At 36.9% G+C, this 19773-nt stretch overlaps 2 protein-coding genes across 3 annotated transcripts; one reads left to right on the top strand and one right to left on the bottom strand.

Annotated features, from left to right (window-relative positions):
• Positions 1-162: 162 nt before the first annotated feature.
• Positions 163-6879, bottom strand: mfge8a (milk fat globule EGF and factor V/VIII domain containing a). The gene is made up of 10 exons (XM_056755548.1): positions 6462-6879; positions 5079-5204; positions 4830-4964; positions 2758-2871; positions 2287-2468; positions 1946-2101; positions 1660-1804; positions 1304-1506; positions 954-1109; positions 163-876 (listed from the first exon to the last, which is right to left on the bottom strand). Exons 1-10 carry the CDS (start codon positions 6538-6540, stop codon positions 733-735), a joined length of 1440 nt encoding a protein of 479 aa, XP_056611526.1. The 5' UTR covers positions 6541-6879; the 3' UTR covers positions 163-732.
• Positions 6880-7001: 122 nt separating this feature from the next.
• Positions 7002-19773, top strand: cpt1aa (carnitine palmitoyltransferase 1Aa (liver)). Of its 2 annotated transcripts, none has more exons than XM_056755455.1 (19): positions 7002-7342; positions 7902-8063; positions 8165-8307; positions 8444-8615; positions 9143-9247; positions 9678-9815; positions 9892-9969; positions 10173-10280; positions 11131-11215; positions 11747-11942; positions 12816-13004; positions 13151-13256; positions 13395-13511; positions 13604-13768; positions 13872-14003; positions 14115-14267; positions 16758-16871; positions 16976-17068; positions 17180-19773. In XM_056755455.1, exons 2-19 carry the CDS (start codon positions 7923-7925, stop codon positions 17264-17266), a joined length of 2322 nt encoding a protein of 773 aa, XP_056611433.1. In that variant the 5' UTR covers positions 7002-7342; positions 7902-7922; the 3' UTR covers positions 17267-19773. The 2 variants fall into 2 exon arrangements, with proteins under 2 accessions (XP_056611433.1, XP_056611441.1); XM_056755463.1 differs by lacking the exon at positions 7002-7342 and adding an exon at positions 7639-7656.

Here is a 19773-nt window from a genome sequence, read left to right as displayed (position 1 = left end):
TTTAATTAGGTGGAGTGGAAGGAATGAACTGCCGACTGAATGGACCCTTTTAGGCCACTTCTGATGGTCTCTAACCTGTTTCTCCCTGTTGCCTAGAGAGCCTTGAAGCGCCATCTTCTGGTCACTTTCTGTAGTTAGAATCATATGAAAGGACAACAAGGATTGAACTTCATATTTATTAATGACATTGGAAAAGGCATTATTTTACAAAACAATAACAAATCGCTAACAATTATTTGCACAATTGTAATCTGATTAAAAACAAATATTAAATGTGCAGGTCAATTTATCACATTTTCTCTCTGTAAATTATATTTGATTGTAAATAAAGACATTGGATTATGTGAAATACATCAATGGTAAGATGTTATGATGCAAACAATTTTAGTTAGGCTAAATTAGTCTCCGTTCCTCCATTCCTGATATTTATTAGGTGTTTTCATGAAACCATCAATTTCTTGAAAAAAAGATTTAAATTATTACCACTATAAATCAAACACACAATATTTAATAACACACTGTCTACGATGTAGTCCTACATCAATTTTAACAATGTACCGAAAAGCTTAGAAAATTTAAAAATGTTTTTGTTGTTGTTTATATACAGTTTGAAGTAGATGTCATCCAAATACGTAGCAATACAAATTGAAGTATGTATAATAGAAAAGCTTGAGCACCATTCCACAACTAAAAAACACAGTTTTCAGGTAAAAGCAGTGTGTGGCAGGTTTTCTAATCGTCACAGCCCAGCAACTCCATACGTAGAGTTATCCTCTCATGCCACTCCCAGGGTAAAAAGCGAACGAATCGGGCAAAGAAGGGAGGTTCAAACAAGTTCTTTTTCTGTGTGTTGTTGTCAATATTGCCTTGAAAAATCTGTTGAAAATAAGTTGTTTGTCAATGATAAATAATGAACGTAACAATGTAAATTTCAAAGTTGTTATGACTGTGACCTTATCTTTTCCTGAAGTTTGATCCTGCAAAATATTCCAAGACTCTCCGTCATCGCTGGATGCAATCTTAAAAGCTGACACAAACTGCACAATTCCAAAGTCTTTCGCTCCCTGAGTAATGATGCCAGTGATTCTTTTGGTTTTCTCCAAATCCAGCTATAAAAGACAAGAAGTAATTTTGTTTAGATAGATATCTGTGTGTCACTGTGTCATGATATCACTGTGTTTAAACAACTGAATCTGATACATATTTTATATACAATTTAACATGGAATTCTATAAATAGATTATAAGCAATATAACAGAAGACACAAGAGATGTCAAGTCTAGTTCATTCAGGAAAGTCTCACCTGGAGCCACTCTGAGCGGTTGTTGGTAGCTGCCGCCCAAGCATTAGTCTTGCCTTGCTTGTCCAGACGAGCGTAATGAGGGTGCCAGGTAAATGCATCAATACCCCAGGTGCGGTAGGTACTAGATGCTGAAAGCTGCACGTCAGAGATGAGACGTGACTTCATGCCCAGCAGATCAGTGCAACTAAATGTGCTGGAGTGCACTGTCATGATGAGGTAAATTAGAAATAATAAACAAAGATGGTATAACACTCTTAGAAGGACAGATTCTTATCAGTGTCATTAAGAACATTATTTGGAATTTATAGCAAACAACATGTGTTAGTCAAAGTATTGATTCATAGAATGGCATTCACCATTTAGCTCACAGCCCATAAGTTCCATTCGTAGAGTACAAGCTTTTCGACACACCACAGGAATGATGTGAATATACCGGGCCACTATTGGAGGGTCAAACATGTTTATCTTGGTTCCGTCATTATCTGTATTACCCACAAACACCTGAAAAAACAGAATCAAAAGGGTGTCCCTGAATAATGGACACAAAATAACTTTTGCAATGATGAATTTTGGCATTATGTGTGTTTATCTGGTTTCTGAGCCAATGACATTGTAAGCGCCATTAGTTGTGCTAGTTTCTACCTTGTCTTTTCTCTGGCCATAAGCTCTGTGAAATGTGTAGGTTTTGCCATCGAAGCTGGACGCTACTTTAAAAGCTTTGATAAACTCAGCTACCCCCATGCGACTTGCTCCTTGAGTAATGATCCCAGTGAGACGCATCTTCTTTTGCATATCGATCTGAAAATAAAACCTTTCGATTACCCATGTGTGCAGCAAAATGAATTATTAAGTCATGTATTATATATTTAGTAAAAGCCTATGTTAAAGAAACAGTTAACCCAAACATGAAAATTCTCATTTACTCATAAATGACAGAATTTATATTTTTGGGAGAATTGTCCTTTAAGAAAAACGCATTCAACCTGAATCCAGGGGCTCTTGTCTTGAGGTGCGGAGCTCCAAGCATTGACAATGCCTCTGTTGTTGAGGCGAGCAAGCTCGGGTCCCCAGCGTTGTAGTCCTAAAATCCCAGAGTGCACAGAAGAAGCAGAGATCTGGGACTCAACAATTCCTCCTTCCTCCATCCCCAATAGAGATGTACAACCTGCACCATAAAAGAGCAGTAAATTGCCTGAATACTGTTTAACAAGGTATAAAATGTCACAATCTAAGTTGTACTCTTGCTTAATGTTGCATGGCTTATTGCCACCTGATTTATAACTGTACTAGGAATATTCGATCCAGCACACAAACAGAAAGAGATTCAAAGCTCATGGATTTGCTACAAGCCACCCTTGCAAAAGACCATATTAACTGTGACACTAAAACATAAATCCTTGAAGTGATTTGCCTCTAAAAATAATTATGGACACATTCACAAAAAAATGACTCACGTTGCTGGCATTGCTTCCCAACGTATGGGGAAGGGCACTGGCAGTTGTAGTCTCCATCCAAATCACGACATACGCCTCCGTTCTTACATGGCTGGTTTGCACAGTCGTTCACATCTATGTAAGAGCACCAAAAATAACACAAAAATTCCTATATGACTGCGTGGTGCAAAACACAGCAGGCACAGAAATGATATCTTGATATTTTCTGCGCTGGTTGAACATTGTAACTTATCACAGGCATGGTCGTTTTTTATGTATTTTACTGGCATTTTAGCTAAATTACATGTCTCAACGCCCACCAAATGATCTTACTGCAGTTTTAATAAAGATCCACTAGGGGGAAAACAGCAAGGCTTTGACATTAGTCACTGAAACTGTTGATCACATACTGTGTCTATGCCCAGCACTCATAAATCATATCCAGGTATGCAAGATATTAAGAAACCTACAGTATACAAAAGCAGGAATGATGTAACAGCATACAATGCAATAAGTATATGACTACTACTAGATCTATTAAAAATGAACTTCTGGTAAATTGTTTATATAATGCTGCTAGAAAAAAATCATGTTTTCCACACTTTTTAAGGCGTACTCATTACACAAAAAGACTACAAGACAAAGACCATATTCATATCACCAACAACAGAAGTTGTTTTGCTTCTGAACTGCTAAGAGGATTGAGAAAGATGGAAAACTTCACTGTGCTTACAGCCTGGATACACACGCATGCACATAAACAGAGCAATCCAGACAATGTTCAATCAAAATAGGTCAAACTTATTACTAAGGAATGGTTAGTCATAACTTATTTGTCGTCATATATTATAGAATAAGACCTCGTATAACCCCAAAATTATTATTTATCTGGATTTATCTGGATGCAAGAACCCCTGAAAACAATAATTTATAAGACAAAGTCTGTATTTACTGGGTCAAATATTTTAAGCAAATAAAACTACTAATGAAACAAAACATGATCTGCACTGCCTCAAGGCCTGGATACAACAAATTAAGTTCAGCTGCAGTTGTTGGAAAGCACAGACATTTAACCTAACGCCACCATTGTGGCCATGTTCCTGGTTTAAAAAACCTTTTTGTGCCAAAAAAGCTTTACATATTTTTGTCTTTTATGTACAAATTAATGTAACACTACAACACTTCAAATGTCTTTAAAAATTTAGTAAGCACCATGTACCAAAGGCTTAAAATCATTCAGGAAAAGCGACTTGTCTGAACTGGAAAATGTTAACAAAGCCTATTTAAAACTCACTATGGTTATAGGTCTCACTAACCAGACTGATCAACATCCTGGGTGTGTCTGTTATTTACACCAGTGCCATTGTACATATATTTATACGCCTGAGCCCACTAGAATAAAGTGGAGGGGGATACAGCATGCAGTAATGGAAATGTAGCTTCTGTGTTGTGGACCTGCAGCTACAAGAATATTCGTCATGTAGGAGAAACCTTTTAACATGAATACATGTAGGGACATATGCCCATTCTGGGTGTTTTTCATTTTTAGAAAGTCCGTTTTTCCGAATCGAGGATTAAATTCCTGCCAAACCAAAAAGAGATGAAGTGGATACAGTATGTGTAGTGTTTTTTTAATGAAAGATGGTGACAGAATGCAAGAACACAAAAAGCTATGCATACGTTTCAAAGAAAAGCATTTGTTTCAAGTTCCCAATAAAAAGGAAAGTTTCAGCTTTCTATTAATATAATTATTATATGTTTTTATTTTATTCTTCTAGTGTTGCCAAGTTAAAATATAACTAATATAAAATATGTGGTCTTTGCTTTAAACTTTAGTGAGTACATTTAAAATGTGTTTCTTGGTCAAAGTAACCGAAACTGGCAAAGCAGGTCACAGATTTGCAAAGTTGGTGGCCCTGGATCCATCAACTCCCTGGATGTCTGGTTTCAGATTCACCTGATCTTGTACTCAAAAACAGCTGGACAAAATGGGACGGACTTGAGGGCTCCCGAGATGCATTTTTTTAACTTGACACACAGACAAAATTAAAAAGGGAAAAAAGAAGAAATCTAAGCTTTTTCTAAAAACTTACTGATTTGGCAGTGTGCCCCCTTGAATCCCGGTTGGCATTTGCACTCATACTCATTATTAAAAACATCTCCTCTTTTAGAGTTAGTGATCACCTCACACATCCCATCATTTTTACAAGGGTTTGGGTTACATGGACCTGTAGCAAAAAACAGGTTTATAAGATGTGATGTGAATCTCACAGCAAGTAAGTTTAGGACATTGGATATTTGTAAATATGATCTGAAATAAACGGTAAACATATTTTCCTGACCTTTATCTGTGGCATTGCAAGCATCTCCGGTATATCCCTCAGCACAGATGCAAAGGAAGGGATCTTGTCCGATGCCAGTTACACACGTTCCTCCATTCTGACACAGGTTTACCTTGCAGTAATCTCCTGTGGAGGCACACATAGGCAGGAGCGAATTGAATAACAAAGCTTAGACTGGAATTAGCTCTTATTTTATAATTCGGCAATGGGCTGACTGGTCCTGCATATTAAGCTTTGAGAGATAAACAGAGAAACAAAGAAGGAATTCTTTTCAAGCTTCTGAACAGGATCAAGAGAGTATAAAAGATAAGTGACGTGAGCAGCATGACCAATGCAGATTTTGGACCTTCAAGTGCAGAACTTTACTTCAAAGAAGTGAACATTATCAAGAGAAGAATATCTTATATTGTATGTGTCCTGTATGTTCATAAACATAATTGTAAAACAACAAAACATATCTTAAGCAATCACAATGAAACAACAAGCAGTAAACTAATTAAATGCGGATCATGTTCTGCTTGAGAAGCATCGGCATTCATTGGCATTCTGCGGGTTTGCATTAATAGGGCTTGAACAAACAATGAGAACACGGCACACTCTTAGGCACATGTTTTAAATGATAAGTTACACAACATGTCTTCTAAGAAGTTGGGAGATTTGGGCCATGTTTACCCACTGAGCTCATTAATCTTACATGTAGGTTCTTAGACATTTTAAATATAGTCTACTGTGTTACAGACACGTTCTTATATAGCCTACTTTGCTACTTATGTAACTATCCTCAGATTTGTAAGATATCCCAGCATTTTATAGTTATGACTATCGGAAATTTTTAGATTTTCCTAACATCTGATCAGACCACTTTGGATCATCTGGCCAATTAAGATTTAACATCCACTCCATTAAATTATCTGGATTATTTTTGGATTAGAGGCAGGTTATAAATAAATGAATACGACAAATTTGAAGAAGTAACAAAACAAAAGTCTATACATAATTGTTTCCAATATAAATATGTTTCTATAAACATAGAAATTGATGTTTACCAGCTGGTAATGGTCAAAGTGAGCATGAGACATTTCATCCATATAAAATGGAAATAAGGACATGAAATCTAAATATAGGAAATGTTCATCACAAACTTCTCACGCTGCATTGTAGGGGGGTCTTGTAAAATTAACGTTATAACTTTTATTTACTATACTACTCACTGACTAATACACTTTGACATGTTATATCACGGTTTAAAACATGGCAAACGAAAAAAAAAATAAACATGGTAAAATATGTCTAAATAAACGTTAATTATCCCAAATTATTATCTGATGCGCTTGAATAGAAAAAGGATTGAATTTTACTTGAAAAGTAAATATTATTACTCACCATTTACTGCACAAATACAGGCAACGACTAAACTGACAAAAGCGATTTTACAGAAACGAGCGAGACACCGAGTCTTCATATTGGTACTATTATTTGTTTCTCTTAGACTGTCTCGACCGCTAGGTCTCCTCCTTACGTCATCCTCAAACGTGGAAACGAGCTCATGGACCGGGGGCGCGCGCAATGTTCGCGCGTGCACTGTGCCAGAATCTTCAGGCTGGCCTGGCCTGCTAAATGGAAATTGCCACACCAACGGCCACGAGCAACTATATTATGCATAACTGAGGTCCGGAAGTATGTGCACAGTGCAGCCAGATTTTGTACAACCTTTCTCGGTCACTTTAGAATCATCCATCTCGTCTTAATCTGTCTATCCATGTTTTACTGTAAACCTAGTCAAGAAATTTGTATAGGAAGCAGGGCATCCACTCTCGAATTTGCTTCCGTTGCGTTATAGTCACGCGCAAAACACGTGATGTTTTATATGTCCTTCGATTGGTTGTTTGTCTTGTGCTTTCCGACATTTCATTATACTTCTTATTACGTCTTTTGTATGCTTGGGATACAAATCTAACCTGTAATATAAAAAGCTCAATGCGTTTTATACAAATACTAAATTGAAACAACCCACGGGGCGCTCAATGGCAAGACTGTGTCCCATATGGTAGCGTTTTAGACGAGAAGAGTGGGCGGGCTATCCTCGTCCAGGCGAGTTCTGTGATGTTAGTAACTAAAAGTATCCGGAATAAAGGCGTCGTTGTCTTGCAGTAAGATTTGTCGGATTTTTTGACTGAATGGACGTCCTGTTGAAATACATGTTTATAATATAATCAACCTTATAAGTCTGTCCTGGAGAAGTGATCTGTACTGTAGACAAGACGGTAAGTCGCGCGTAATGGCAGTTTGACGTAAATATATCCGGCCGGTGTCCATGGATTTAAATAACAGAGCATCTGTTTAGCCATAGCTACATGTGCGTAAATAGACACCTGTAGATAACAAATATAGAGCGAATGAATGGGATATAAATGTGTACTCGGGAGGGGTCGATCCAAATGTCTTGCTTTTGTTTTACCTGGCCAGTAAAACCTGTTTTTTGTAGGTGACATAATGTCACCCCTTGTATAGAGGGAAGTAGCAGCGGCCATCATTAGATCCACGGCCAGTGTTATTGTGCGTTTATTCGTAGATAATAGTATGTATATTATTATGGTTTGTAAAAAAAAAATTCATGCGCTTTGTTTGAATTTGAGATGGGTCAGTCAATGATATAGCATAGATTCTTGCTTCTGGGGAACCTTTATGATAGGTTATGCAGTAATCATTTTTGCTCACGACATCTTTCACTATTTGATAATTTCTGCTATATGCATTCCTGCTATATATATGTTGTGTTATCAGTCATGTATTCTTGACCTGAAGAATAATGCTGTTTTACAGAGTTGTTTGTGCTGACTCAGGATGGCAGAAGCTCATCAGGCTGTGGCCTTTCAGTTTACTGTGACCCCTGATGGGATTGACCTTCAGCTCAGTCATGAAGCTCTTCGGCAGGTCTATCTGTCCGGTCTTCAGTCCTGGAAGAAGAGATTCGTCCTGTTCAAGGTACATGGATCATGTCCATGGTAATACAAAATGTTTATCCAACGTGAATTGTAAATTTGAATAAATGTCTTGAATAAGATGTGTTTTTTACATTGTTACAGAATGGGGTTTTGAATGGGGTGTACCCAGGAAGCGCTCCGGGGTACATGCTTGTGATGGCAGGATACATGGGAAGAGCACATTATTTAAAAGCGGACCCTTCCCTAGGCCTGCTTTTTAAACTTGGCAAACATGTTCCAATTAGGTAATTTGTCATGTTGTTGCGTGAATGTTAATAAGCTCATCTTATTAAACGTCAAAATATATTGATACTGTATGCTGTATGAACGGTTATATGTAGTTATTAGATGTTGTTTTCAATCTGGCTTTTCTTTTTGCAGTAGGTACATGTCTAATCAAACGCAGATGGTAGTTGGTGGTGTCATGGTGGGCACGGGTGTGTGGGTTGCCATCATATTTACCATGAGGAGTGTCCTGAAGGGCCTGTTGTCCTGGCACGGCTGGATGAACGCCCCCCGTGGCAAAATGACCTGGAAAATACAATTTTGGGTGGTGTGTATGACATAAAGGGTTATTAAATCACTGGTCATCATGGTCACTCTCATATACAAAAGTACAAAATGTTTAGTGATCCACACTAGAGTTGCACGGTTAATCGTTAAAAGATTGCGATCTCGAATCGAACACCCACACAATCTAATTAATGAAAATCAACGATTCTCGTGTGTCTTTTAACTTACACATTGGACTTAAATCATAACGCTTCAATATGTGCTGGTCCTATAGTCCTATATATCCTATAGTCCTATATATTACATACCTAAATCAGAACCTCTAGTAAAATATATATTACTTTAAAAAAATTGCAATCTCTATTTGAAACCAAAGAATCGGGATTCTTAATTTATCCAAAATTGTGCAGCTCTAATCCACACACTGTCATGTATTCAAAACAGTTCTGATTCAAGAAATTACTGATTTTGTAAAGTAAACATCTTACCATTCATGCTGTGTATATTACTGTTATGACCTCTGTTATTTGTTCCTGCTCAAAACAAGAAGGCTCTCTGTTCCTACAGATGCTAGTAAAGATTTTTTCCGGCATGCAAACACCAATGCTGTACAGCTTCCAGACTTCACTCCCTCACTTACCTGTGCCCTCTGTGAAGGATACAATGAAAAGAGTAAGTTATTTTATCACTTAATACCCAGAATAAAACTGGTCTTCTGGTCATTTTTTGTTGTTTAATTATATATTTGCCAGTGTCAGATCGGTAAGCCATAAATATCTAGGGTTCGAGTTTTCAATCTTATTTTGGTCACTTGTTTTCAGAGTTTACTTGCTTAGGTGAGTATCTACTTACAGAGGTAGGTTGCACAGCGTGAAATGAGTTGACTTACTAAAACATGCACGCTGTTCAGAATGATAATGGAGAAAACAAACTAGCCTAGTTTTGATAAAAAAAAACAATAAAGCCTCAGTTGCTGGGCTTCATAACCAACATAGTGCTTGGATTTGAGTTAACACACTACCCTAATAGCACTCACAGGAAGATTTTGAATAAAAAGTGAAATTCAGCTGTGATGTCTTTTTTCCGACTTTCGGACCTGTAGTATCTCGAGTCAGTCCGGCCATTGCTGAATGATGAGGAATATGCAAGAATGGAAGGTCTTGCACTAGACTTTCAGAAGAACCTTGGACCAAAACTTCAGTGGTACCTCAAACTGAAGTCTTGGTGGGCCACCAACTATGTAAGTGTATCAAATTTCTCAATGTGTCAAGCACAGTAAAGAACGTCAGCATTTGTAATCTTTCTGTGTTTTTCAGGTCAGTGATTGGTGGGAAGAATATATCTACTTGAGAGGTCGTGGGCCAATCATGGTTAACAGCAATTACTACGCAATGGTAAATTATTTCTATCTGCATATACCAAAACAAGCACCACTTTTATAGTACCTAAATATGTTGACATTTTCTGTATGTCAATAGTAATAAATCGTAGTATTAAGAGTTTGGATATGTTTGTTATAGGTAGATTTGGCCGGTCCATGCTATAAGCAATCCATGCACTCCAATTACACCAAAACCCCTTTTTCTTCTCTGAACAGGACTTTCTGTACGTCTTTCCCACACATCTGCAAGCAGCAAGAGCTGGAAACTCTATTCATGCAATCATGCTTTACAGGAGGAAGTTGGACCGGGCCCAAGTTAAGCCGGTTAGACAAACTTCTATATTTTTACTTCACATCCTAACAAATATGGTCCAGACATGCTCATTACCTTAATTCACGATTAAAAAAGTGAAATAGTTATACCATTAAATGACCATTACATCATTGAGAAATAACCTAATCTTAGTTATTCTAACCTACCACATAATGGTGAGTGCCCTTACTGATCTCAGGCCTGTCACGATGGAGCTTGATCTCTTTATTTGACATTTTAAATGTTCTATGTTTCATGCCTCCCGATGATATGGTCATAAATGGTGCAGCTTTTCGCACTTGCGAACAGCGTTCCTGTCTGTTCTGCACAGTGGGAGCGGTTATTTAATACATGTCGCATCCCAGGCCAGGAGAGTGGTAAGAATAGACAGTCTGCACACAATAGATCAACTTTTTCCTGTGTCATCGGTTGATTTTCATTAACTTTATTATGGGCATCTTATTTGTTCATTGTCAGTTTCTTTAGCACATAGATTCCCAAGTTCTGTTTCTGTTAAGCTCCAACCCTAGTCAAACACAGAAGATCAAGGTTTGAATTAGTTGTTTGATTTGGGATGGTGCTGTTCCTGTAGGACAGTAAGGAAGATCGTAAACCCCTGCATTAACATGCTAGGACTTAGTAATGACAAGCTGGTGACACAGGGCTAAGCTGCTTGAAACTCCTCGTCGTTCATTCCATTCCCCTCAGTTTTTGATTTTATTTTCCTAATTTTCTTCAGACACCGTTGCTCTAGTTGTGTCCGCGCAGCAGTGTTTTGTGGCACCTCGCTCATTCTGTAGGGTTTGTTTACAACCAGTACCTCCCCCATCTTTCATTTGACCTCTTCTTTCTCATTCACAGCTTATGCTTCAAAACACCATCCCCATGTGCTCGTCCCAATATGAGTGTATGTTCAACACCAGTCGCATCCCAGGCATAGAAACAGGTACTGAACACTGACACTGATTTAGGATTACTTACAGAAATGTTCTACAAAGTCCTAGATTAGTTTATTTGGAAGCATGCCATTAAATGAAGTCACAGGTTTCATACTACTATTGAAGATGACATTGAAACCCTCTTAGGTGCCTCTTTAAGCCACAAATCACTGCCTTATGCTCAGTGTTTCATCAGAGATGCTCCTTTAATTGAATGCATGAGTTTCACAGGCACGTTAGGTTCATATTCATGTCAACATTCAGATAAGAGTTTCTTGAAAATACAGGTCTTGCTCCCCCCTTGGCTCGAAGAAACAATATTTTACTTTTACCTCTGTCCTCATGTCACCCTCCACCCCATTTTAATTAATAATTTTGTTTTTATTTGTCCATACATATTTACTCAAAAATCATTTAAATGTTTTCTAACTGCTTATCAGAAAATGTCTCTTAACTCTTATTTTACTCATTAAGTGTAATATGAATGTTGTATATTTTACATTACATACAGTGTGTGCAATACTTTTTTCTTTCTGCAGACTCTCTGCAGCATGTGTCTGACAGCAGGCATGTTGTGGTGTACCACCGAGGCCGTTACTTTAAAGTGGGGCTATTCTATGATGGACGGTTGCTTTTGCCGCGAGAGATAGAGCAACAGATGGAGAGAATCCTGGCCGACACTTCTGAGCCGCAGCCTGGAGAGGAATCCCTTGCTGCCCTTACTGCTGGAGACAGGTAATCGAAAGACACACCCACCTGTGCCGTCATAAAACTGCGATTAAATTTTCATTGAGCCTCAAATATGCTTATTTTATTTATTAACTATTACACAGTGATCGTTGACATAAGACAATGGAACGCATTTGCACCCATTATAATTTACATTTTTGTCCGCAGCTGGCAAAGACATGTGTTTATTTATTTATGTATGGATATGAACCTATGGATCTGTATGTGGACTTGTATGTGAATGTTCATTGATACTTAGGAATAAGCACTGGGGTGCATGTTTGAGTATATAGCTGTCCAACATGGATTTGCTATACATAAGGATATAGTTTCTTACCCCCATCTCTATTTCAATTAATATTGTTTATTAGATTAGATTAGATTAGATTAGATTCAACTTTATTGTCATTACACATATACAAGTACAGTGTAACGAAATGTAGTTTAGGTCTAACCAGAAGTGCAATTAGCAAGTGCAGGATATACAGTGTGAATAAATACAGAATACAATATTAGGAAAATACTATACAATGGCCATGTACTATGAAAATGTGACAGTCGGTATGTACTATGAACAATATAGACAGAAGGCTATATACTGTGAACATTAATGTACAGGTGGTTATGAACAGATAACAATATAGACTATACAATAGTGCAAGTGACTTGAGTGTGCATTTCCAAAGTTTATGTTTTTATTGTTATAAAATCGCTATAATTAAAAGCAGTGGATGTGCCAGTCGCTGTCGTGTTACTAGTTAACAGTGTTTACCTAACAACCTAGACTATTTTAGATCCTTATGCTGCTTGTAAAATCCCGATCCAGCCAGTTAAATCTTGATTCCGCCAGTAACATCTTGTTATCTGCATGTGTCTCAGAGTGCCTTGGGCGTGTGCCCGTAATGCCTACTTAAGACACGGTAAGAACAAACAGTCTTTGGATGCTGTGGAGAAGGCCGCTTTCTTTGTTACCCTGGACGATACAGAGCAGCGCTATGATCCTGACGATCCTGTCAAGTCCCTGGACTGCTATGCTAAATCCCTGCTCCACGGGAAATGTTATGACAGGTGAGGAAGGAATCTAAGCATGTGTGGGGAGAGACGGTCTCTCTCAACCTGTGATGAGTGTTTTGTGAGTCTGTAACCGTCAGTGCTGAATATTACAAAGTGCATGGAGTTGATATGAAGTTATGCCACATGCTTTATTTCTGTAGGTGGTTTGATAAGTCTTTCAACCTAATCGTGTTTAAGAATGGAACAATGGGCCTTAATGCAGAACATAGTTGGGCTGACGCTCCCATCATTGGCCACCTTTGGGAGGTATGTGAACACACACATCTCTTCCAAGTGCACAAAAATATTTATTTGGGATTTCAAAGATATTTCCTATTTATCATGCTTGTTTGTTGTAATAGGACTACTGCACCTCATGTAAACCTTTTTTACATTTTCATAAAGCATGTGCTCTCGATGGAACCTGTTAAGCTGGGCTATGCTGAAGATGGCCACTGTAAAGGAAAACCTTACCCTAATCTGCCTGGACCTCAAAGACTTCAATGGAGTATCCCACCTGAGGTCAGTGTGTGTTTGTGATATGCTTGGTATGAAACATGCTGATAAAATATACTTCTCCTTACAGACGGTTTGCGTTTGTATTTTATTGGCAGTGCCAGACTATGATCACCAACTCTCTATCTGTGGCTGAGGCTTTGGCTGGTGATGTGGACTCTCACATCATTCCCTTCAGTGACTTTGGAAAGGGCCTGATCAAGAAGTGCAAGACCAGTCCTGATGCTTTCATCCAACTGGCACTGCAGCTGGCCCATTTTAGAGTGAGCTCTCCTATTGACATCTTGCAATTTTTTATTTAAAACTACTCATTTTCTTTCTCCTAGAAAAATATGAGTTCCAAAAATCTGTCATTGAACCATACAGGACAAGAAGAAGTTTTGCTTGACTTACGAGGCATCGATGACACGTTTATTCAGAGAAGGACGTACAGAGACCGTGCGGTCCTGCACCGTAGAGTCTTGTGCATTTGTTCGTGCCATGGTCAACAACGACATGGTACAGTGCATACTGTAATATACTGCTTTAAACTTTATGGTCTGAATTCAGCAAGAAATTAATTGTGATTTTTTTTTTTTTTTTCTTTCTTATTGCTCACTATTTCTGTAGAGAGAAGAGAAACTTCGATTACTGAAGCTGGCTGCTGAAAAACATCAGCAGATGTACAGACTGGCAATGACTGGAAAAGGGATTGACCGACATCTCTTCTGCCTCTATGTAGTGTCTAAATACCTTGGTCAGGATTCCCCTTTTCTCCAGGAGGTGCGTCTTTGAATTTAAATAACTTTCTTCAAAATACAGTAACAATTTAATATTAGAGGTATAAGATATGCTGTCGTTTGAAGACATGCATTGCATAGCACAGGGTCATTCTACAGTTGTGTTGGCATTTTTCATTCTAAATTAAATCATTTTTTAAATAGGGCTTATCCTTCATGGTTTGGGATAGTTCACCCAAGAATGAAAATTCTGTCATTTACTCATTTTCAAGTTGTTCCAAATCTGTATAAATGTCTATGTTCTGATGAACACAGACAAAGATATGGAAGAATGCTTATAACCAAACAGTTCTTGAACCTCTTTGACTACGATTGTAGAGTAGTGTTCTGTTGGAGACAAAAAGGATATATTGAAGAATGTTGGACAGAAAACAGTTCTGGGCCACTTGACTACCAATGAATTTTTTTTCCAATGGTAGTCAAGGGGTCCAAGAACTGTTTGGTTACAAGCATTTTTCGAAAAATATGTTCCTCAGAACAAAGAAATTTAAACAGGTTTGGACCAACTACAGCAGTTGTTCTCAAACTGTGGTATGCGTACCACTAGTGGTACTTGAAGAGACCCTGGTGGTACGTGACACGACAGAAAATTAAAAACTATATTTATTTACATTTTGTGTTTTAAATAAATTTCAAATGTTTAATACATGATTGATAAATATGGATACATCTCAGCCTATGTGCAATTTTAAAATGGTTATATGAATTATTGTTTATTTATCATTGGTCGGTGTTACTCATGCAGCACAAACACAGAGTGGGAGCAGACAGACGCTTGTCTCTCTTCCAACGAACTGCATGCAAATTAAAGTGAACAGATGTACACTAAATTTTGCTTAATTGTAGAAAAATAAAATTGGTAGTGACGTTCCTTAGTAGTGACGTTACTTACAGATTTTTTTTACTTCTGAACACATTTACTTCAAATTCAACATGTACCTATAGAGAGGAACACAGAAATCATTCTTGATCAAAAATGTAGGGGTGTGGCTAAAATAAGTCTCAGCGAATGGACTAAAACATACACCGTTTCAGTTTATCATCTAAAATAAATGTAATGTTCTTTTGAACTTCAATTTCGTAAAAACATCAGAAATATGTTTTTAAAAACAACAATGGAAAATATACAAAATTTATTATAGTATAATTTACATAAATTGAAATTTATTGGTTTAAGTTCCAGATGGCCATATCCCAAGTACCTTAAAAAAAGATTTTATATATTAAGTTTACTGATATTTTAAATATGATTGTGGGTTTCTATAGAGAACAGAAGGATCTTAGTAAACAATTAAGATTTCAATACTTTAATACTTTTTGAACATGTTTTTTGATGTGGGACAGAAGTTTGCACTTCTATGTTAAATATACTTTCCATATTGTTTGTCTTTAATAGAAGTTTGTTGTCTTTCTGCAAGTCCCCACAAAGTTAATAAATCTCCCATAAAAGTAATTTACAGTGCCCTGTTTACAGTGGACTACAGGAAAGTTTTTTGTTTCAACTATTATTGCTGACTAACTTGAAATACATGGAAAAAAACATTTACATTTTTAGGCATTTGGCAGACGCTTTTATCCAAAGCGACTTACATTGCATTATCTTATACATTTTACATTGGCATTTGCAATCCCCTGGGATCGAGCCACAACCTTGCGTTGTTAACCCAATGCTCTTACCAATGAGCTACAGGAAAACATGTTCTTTAGTTTGAAAACAGCTGTTAGATAAAAACGTGTTTATTATCGTGTTTATTCATATGATTTTCTATGGTGATCATTAGGTGCTAAAAGAGGTGGTACTTGATCTGTAAAGTTTGAAAACCAATGAACTAGAGAGTGAGCAATTCATGACAGAATTTTCATTTTTCGGTGATCTATCCCTTTAAACCAATGTTTCTCAAACTTTTTCTGCCATTCCCAAACATTTCGTTGTGAAATTATTCTTGCAGGCTACTTTGGTTGCGAGTCTGATTTAAATGTGCCGTTGTCTTGTTTTGAGTGTATGGTCAATAAATAATGGAATTAATGGAGATGGGCACAAAAATGACAAAATTTCCTCCCGTTTGTTGTGCCCCACCTTTTATGTCTCTATTCCCCACCAGTGGGGCCTGCCCCACACTTTGAGAAACGCTGCTTTAAACCAACAGTGCTATATTATTATATCTGTATTTATTAATATTTTATTAATATAATATTTGTTTATTAATTATCATACTAGATAATTGTGGAAAAAACATTCATTTGTCAGTTACTCCTAATTAATGCTAATGGGAACCATTAATACTACTGAAAATGTCCTGGTTATATATCAACTGTACCATATACTATTTCTTATTTCTTAACACATCTATAATTTACTGCAGGAATTGTGTGAATTGTCACATAAAAATTATGACAGTCATTATTTTATGATGACTCAAGTATTCTTTTAATTCACTTGAATGCTGTTTTTTTTCCCTATCTGTCCATGCAGGTGTTGTCAGAGCCTTGGAAACTCTCCACCAGTCAAACTCCTCTACAGCAGCTCGAGCTGTTTGACCTAGTGAGACACCCAGAATATGTTACAAGCGGAGGAGGCTTTGGACCAGTGAGTCCTTTTTGTATATTGCAAACAGCCAATTTTGCCCAAAACTGAATTTCAATGTTATTGTTTTTTAATCTGATTCAGATTTTTTTATGAATTTGTGGTAGGTTGCTGATGATGGTTACGGGGTTGCTTATGTGATTGTCGGAGAAAACCTTATCAATTTCCACATCTCTTCCAAGCATTCCAGCCCAGAGACAGTAAGTACACAATCAGAGTTCCATCACATAATACATAATGTCCCGTTTCCTGACCTGCACATCAGCAGTGGTGCTTCAAACGCTTTTCTTTTATTGTTTTTCCACCCTCAGGACTCTCATCGCTTTGGAAACAATATCAGACAAGCAATGGTTGATATGCTGAATCTTTTTCAGCTTGACACAAAAGACCCAAAGTGATTTATTGGTGAAATAAAAAATATACTTTTAAACTTTCACCTTAATTATATATCATCACTGTTGAGAGAAATTTGAAATGTTTTTATTAAATTTTTTTCTTGTGTTGTCTTGTTTGTTTGCATGTGTGTGTGAGATGCTGCATATGAAGGAGAGAAATAGGGAGGAAGTGTGAGTTTCTAAGAGGAATCTCATTCTGTGATGTTATGTGTTGGTGCCTTAACATGTGTCTTCACTAGACAGTTTAATACAGGTGTTTTGACGTGAAAGATTAGCCTCATTTGACAGATTTTATATTGTTGGTATTGTGTTAAAGCATTGTACATTAAGTTTGAATGTTGGGGAATGTCTCCCTGACCTCAGAAATAGAATCTCTTAATGCTTATATAAGGCCTTTTGTACATTTATTTCCATTTGATTATGTGAGAAAGTTATTTTGCTTTCATTGTGTATGTTTCATTTTAAATTATTACATTATTTTGGAAAATGTTAAAAAATGATCTTAGTTGCAGGAAGTATGCATGTTATCTATTAGACTTAATTATTTTGTGCTTTAATAAGTTTAATGACACCATTGCCAACACCGTGGCCGTGCTAGTTTTCTGAATTACCAATTCAGAATGAGCATATTAAACAGATGAATGTTAAATGCAAATGAATGTAAACGGTTTTCCCAATTCTTTAGATCTAATGGCTGGAATAGACGACCAATCTGAACAGATTTTTTTTTAACTAGACATCATACACTTGCAGACTTGTTGAATGTTTCAGATAGAAACGCACTAACTTATCAAATCTGCAGACTGGCACAGACTTTCTGCAACAAGTTCAGTCTGAAAATGTGGGCAAAATCTGAGCAAAAGTCTAGTAATGTATTTTAGCCTTAAAGGCGGGGTGTCAGATTTCTCTCAGCCGTTGTTGATGTTCAAATCAACAAAACAGATACACCCCTATCCCCATCTTTCGCTTTCGTCAGCGCTAATGTCCGTCCTAGCACTGCTGATTGGCTGCAAAATTGTTTTGGTACTCGGCCCGACTTTGTCTAAATAAGCATAATTCAGAAATCGGACACCCCGCCTTTAACTGTAGTTAAATATTCTGTTTATTTAAAAAAAAAAAATTCCAGACAGTTACAAAACAAGGGTATCAAGATATGTTCAACTAACAGGTTTTTGTGAGTTTAACATTTAACAGGGACATTTTGTTATAGATCTCTGTCACAAATATAAGTTTTGGTCTTGTGTTTTAGGTAGCCCTTAACAATGTCTAAAATTAGAAATCCGATTTTTCAAACATCAAATTCTTTCAAGACCAAATCATCCAAAACTGTGCAGTCCATGGTTGTTATATAGCTCTGTGGACTGTATGTCAACAACTATCTCATAAGATATAAATTTCAGAAGAAACATCTGTGACAGCTGATAAATCACTTATGAAAAGTAATTGAAGACTCAACTATGAATAAGTAATTTATGAGCATCAGTGTTTTCCCCTATGAATTTATGTCCAGAATTTAAAATAATGAACACATGAATCTAGATGTTTTCTTGTCATTTCCAAACTGGACATGTCTGGTTTACTTTCATGAAAGCAGGCAATAGTCCAATCATTGACCCATTAAACCATGTCTTATAAATAGGCTGCAACCAGACACAATTTGACACGACAAAAGACAATAGAACCCATGAATTAAACATTTTATCCACACTGGACATGGCATGATGCGATAACTACTTTGTTACTAAGGGGTTTGTCATGATGCATCGCTCGTATCTGGTGTAGACAGGTTGTAAATAGGTGCTGGTCAGGTGTGTCCAGTAGAAATTCAGGAATTCCTTATATCTCCTAAACTTTCCCAAATGCTTGCACTATGAGTGTCTAAAGTACAAGGAAACATTTCATTCTTTTCCAGAACATTCCGCTTAAACAACCTACAAGATAGCAGTGGCTGATACTTACCACTACTGATATATTTCCAAGGGTCTCTGCAAAATGTCTTCAAGAAACTAATGACTATACACAGCTGTTCCCTTGCAATGTTCCTCTCCAAACGGTTTCCCATAAGATTTCTGGAACAAGACATAGGTCCCTGTGTATTGCATGTGTTTGGGAAAACACAATGTTACAGTACTTGTTTACGATAATTTGATTATCGTCTGCCGTGATAAAATGCAATTTTGAAGAGCATTACATATAAGCCATACATGCTGTTGAGAAACATTTATTTATTAAATAACGATGTCCATTTATTTCAAGCTAGATAAAGAATTTCCGATGTTTTCTGTTAAACTGATTGAATGTATTCAGATCCAGAAAAAGTCATTAAAAGTCAAAGCATCCATAAGTAAAGATTAAGCACTTTGGGTGTATATAAAGAGGAAGGTCTTCATTACAAAGTAAAAAACTTGCTGTCATTCCATTAAGTGAAGAAGATATTTTTGGCTAAAATATAGAAGAATAATGTATACAATTGTTTACTATAATAAAGTCATTTTAAGAGTTTCTATTAA

This window comes from Triplophysa dalaica, chromosome 1 (assembly GCF_015846415.1).
Source record: "Triplophysa dalaica isolate WHDGS20190420 chromosome 1, ASM1584641v1, whole genome shotgun sequence".
NCBI lineage: Eukaryota > Metazoa > Chordata > Actinopteri > Cypriniformes > Nemacheilidae > Triplophysa > Triplophysa dalaica.
Note: the sequence above shows the minus strand (reverse complement) of the source record. Positions and strands in the feature narration are given on the sequence as shown.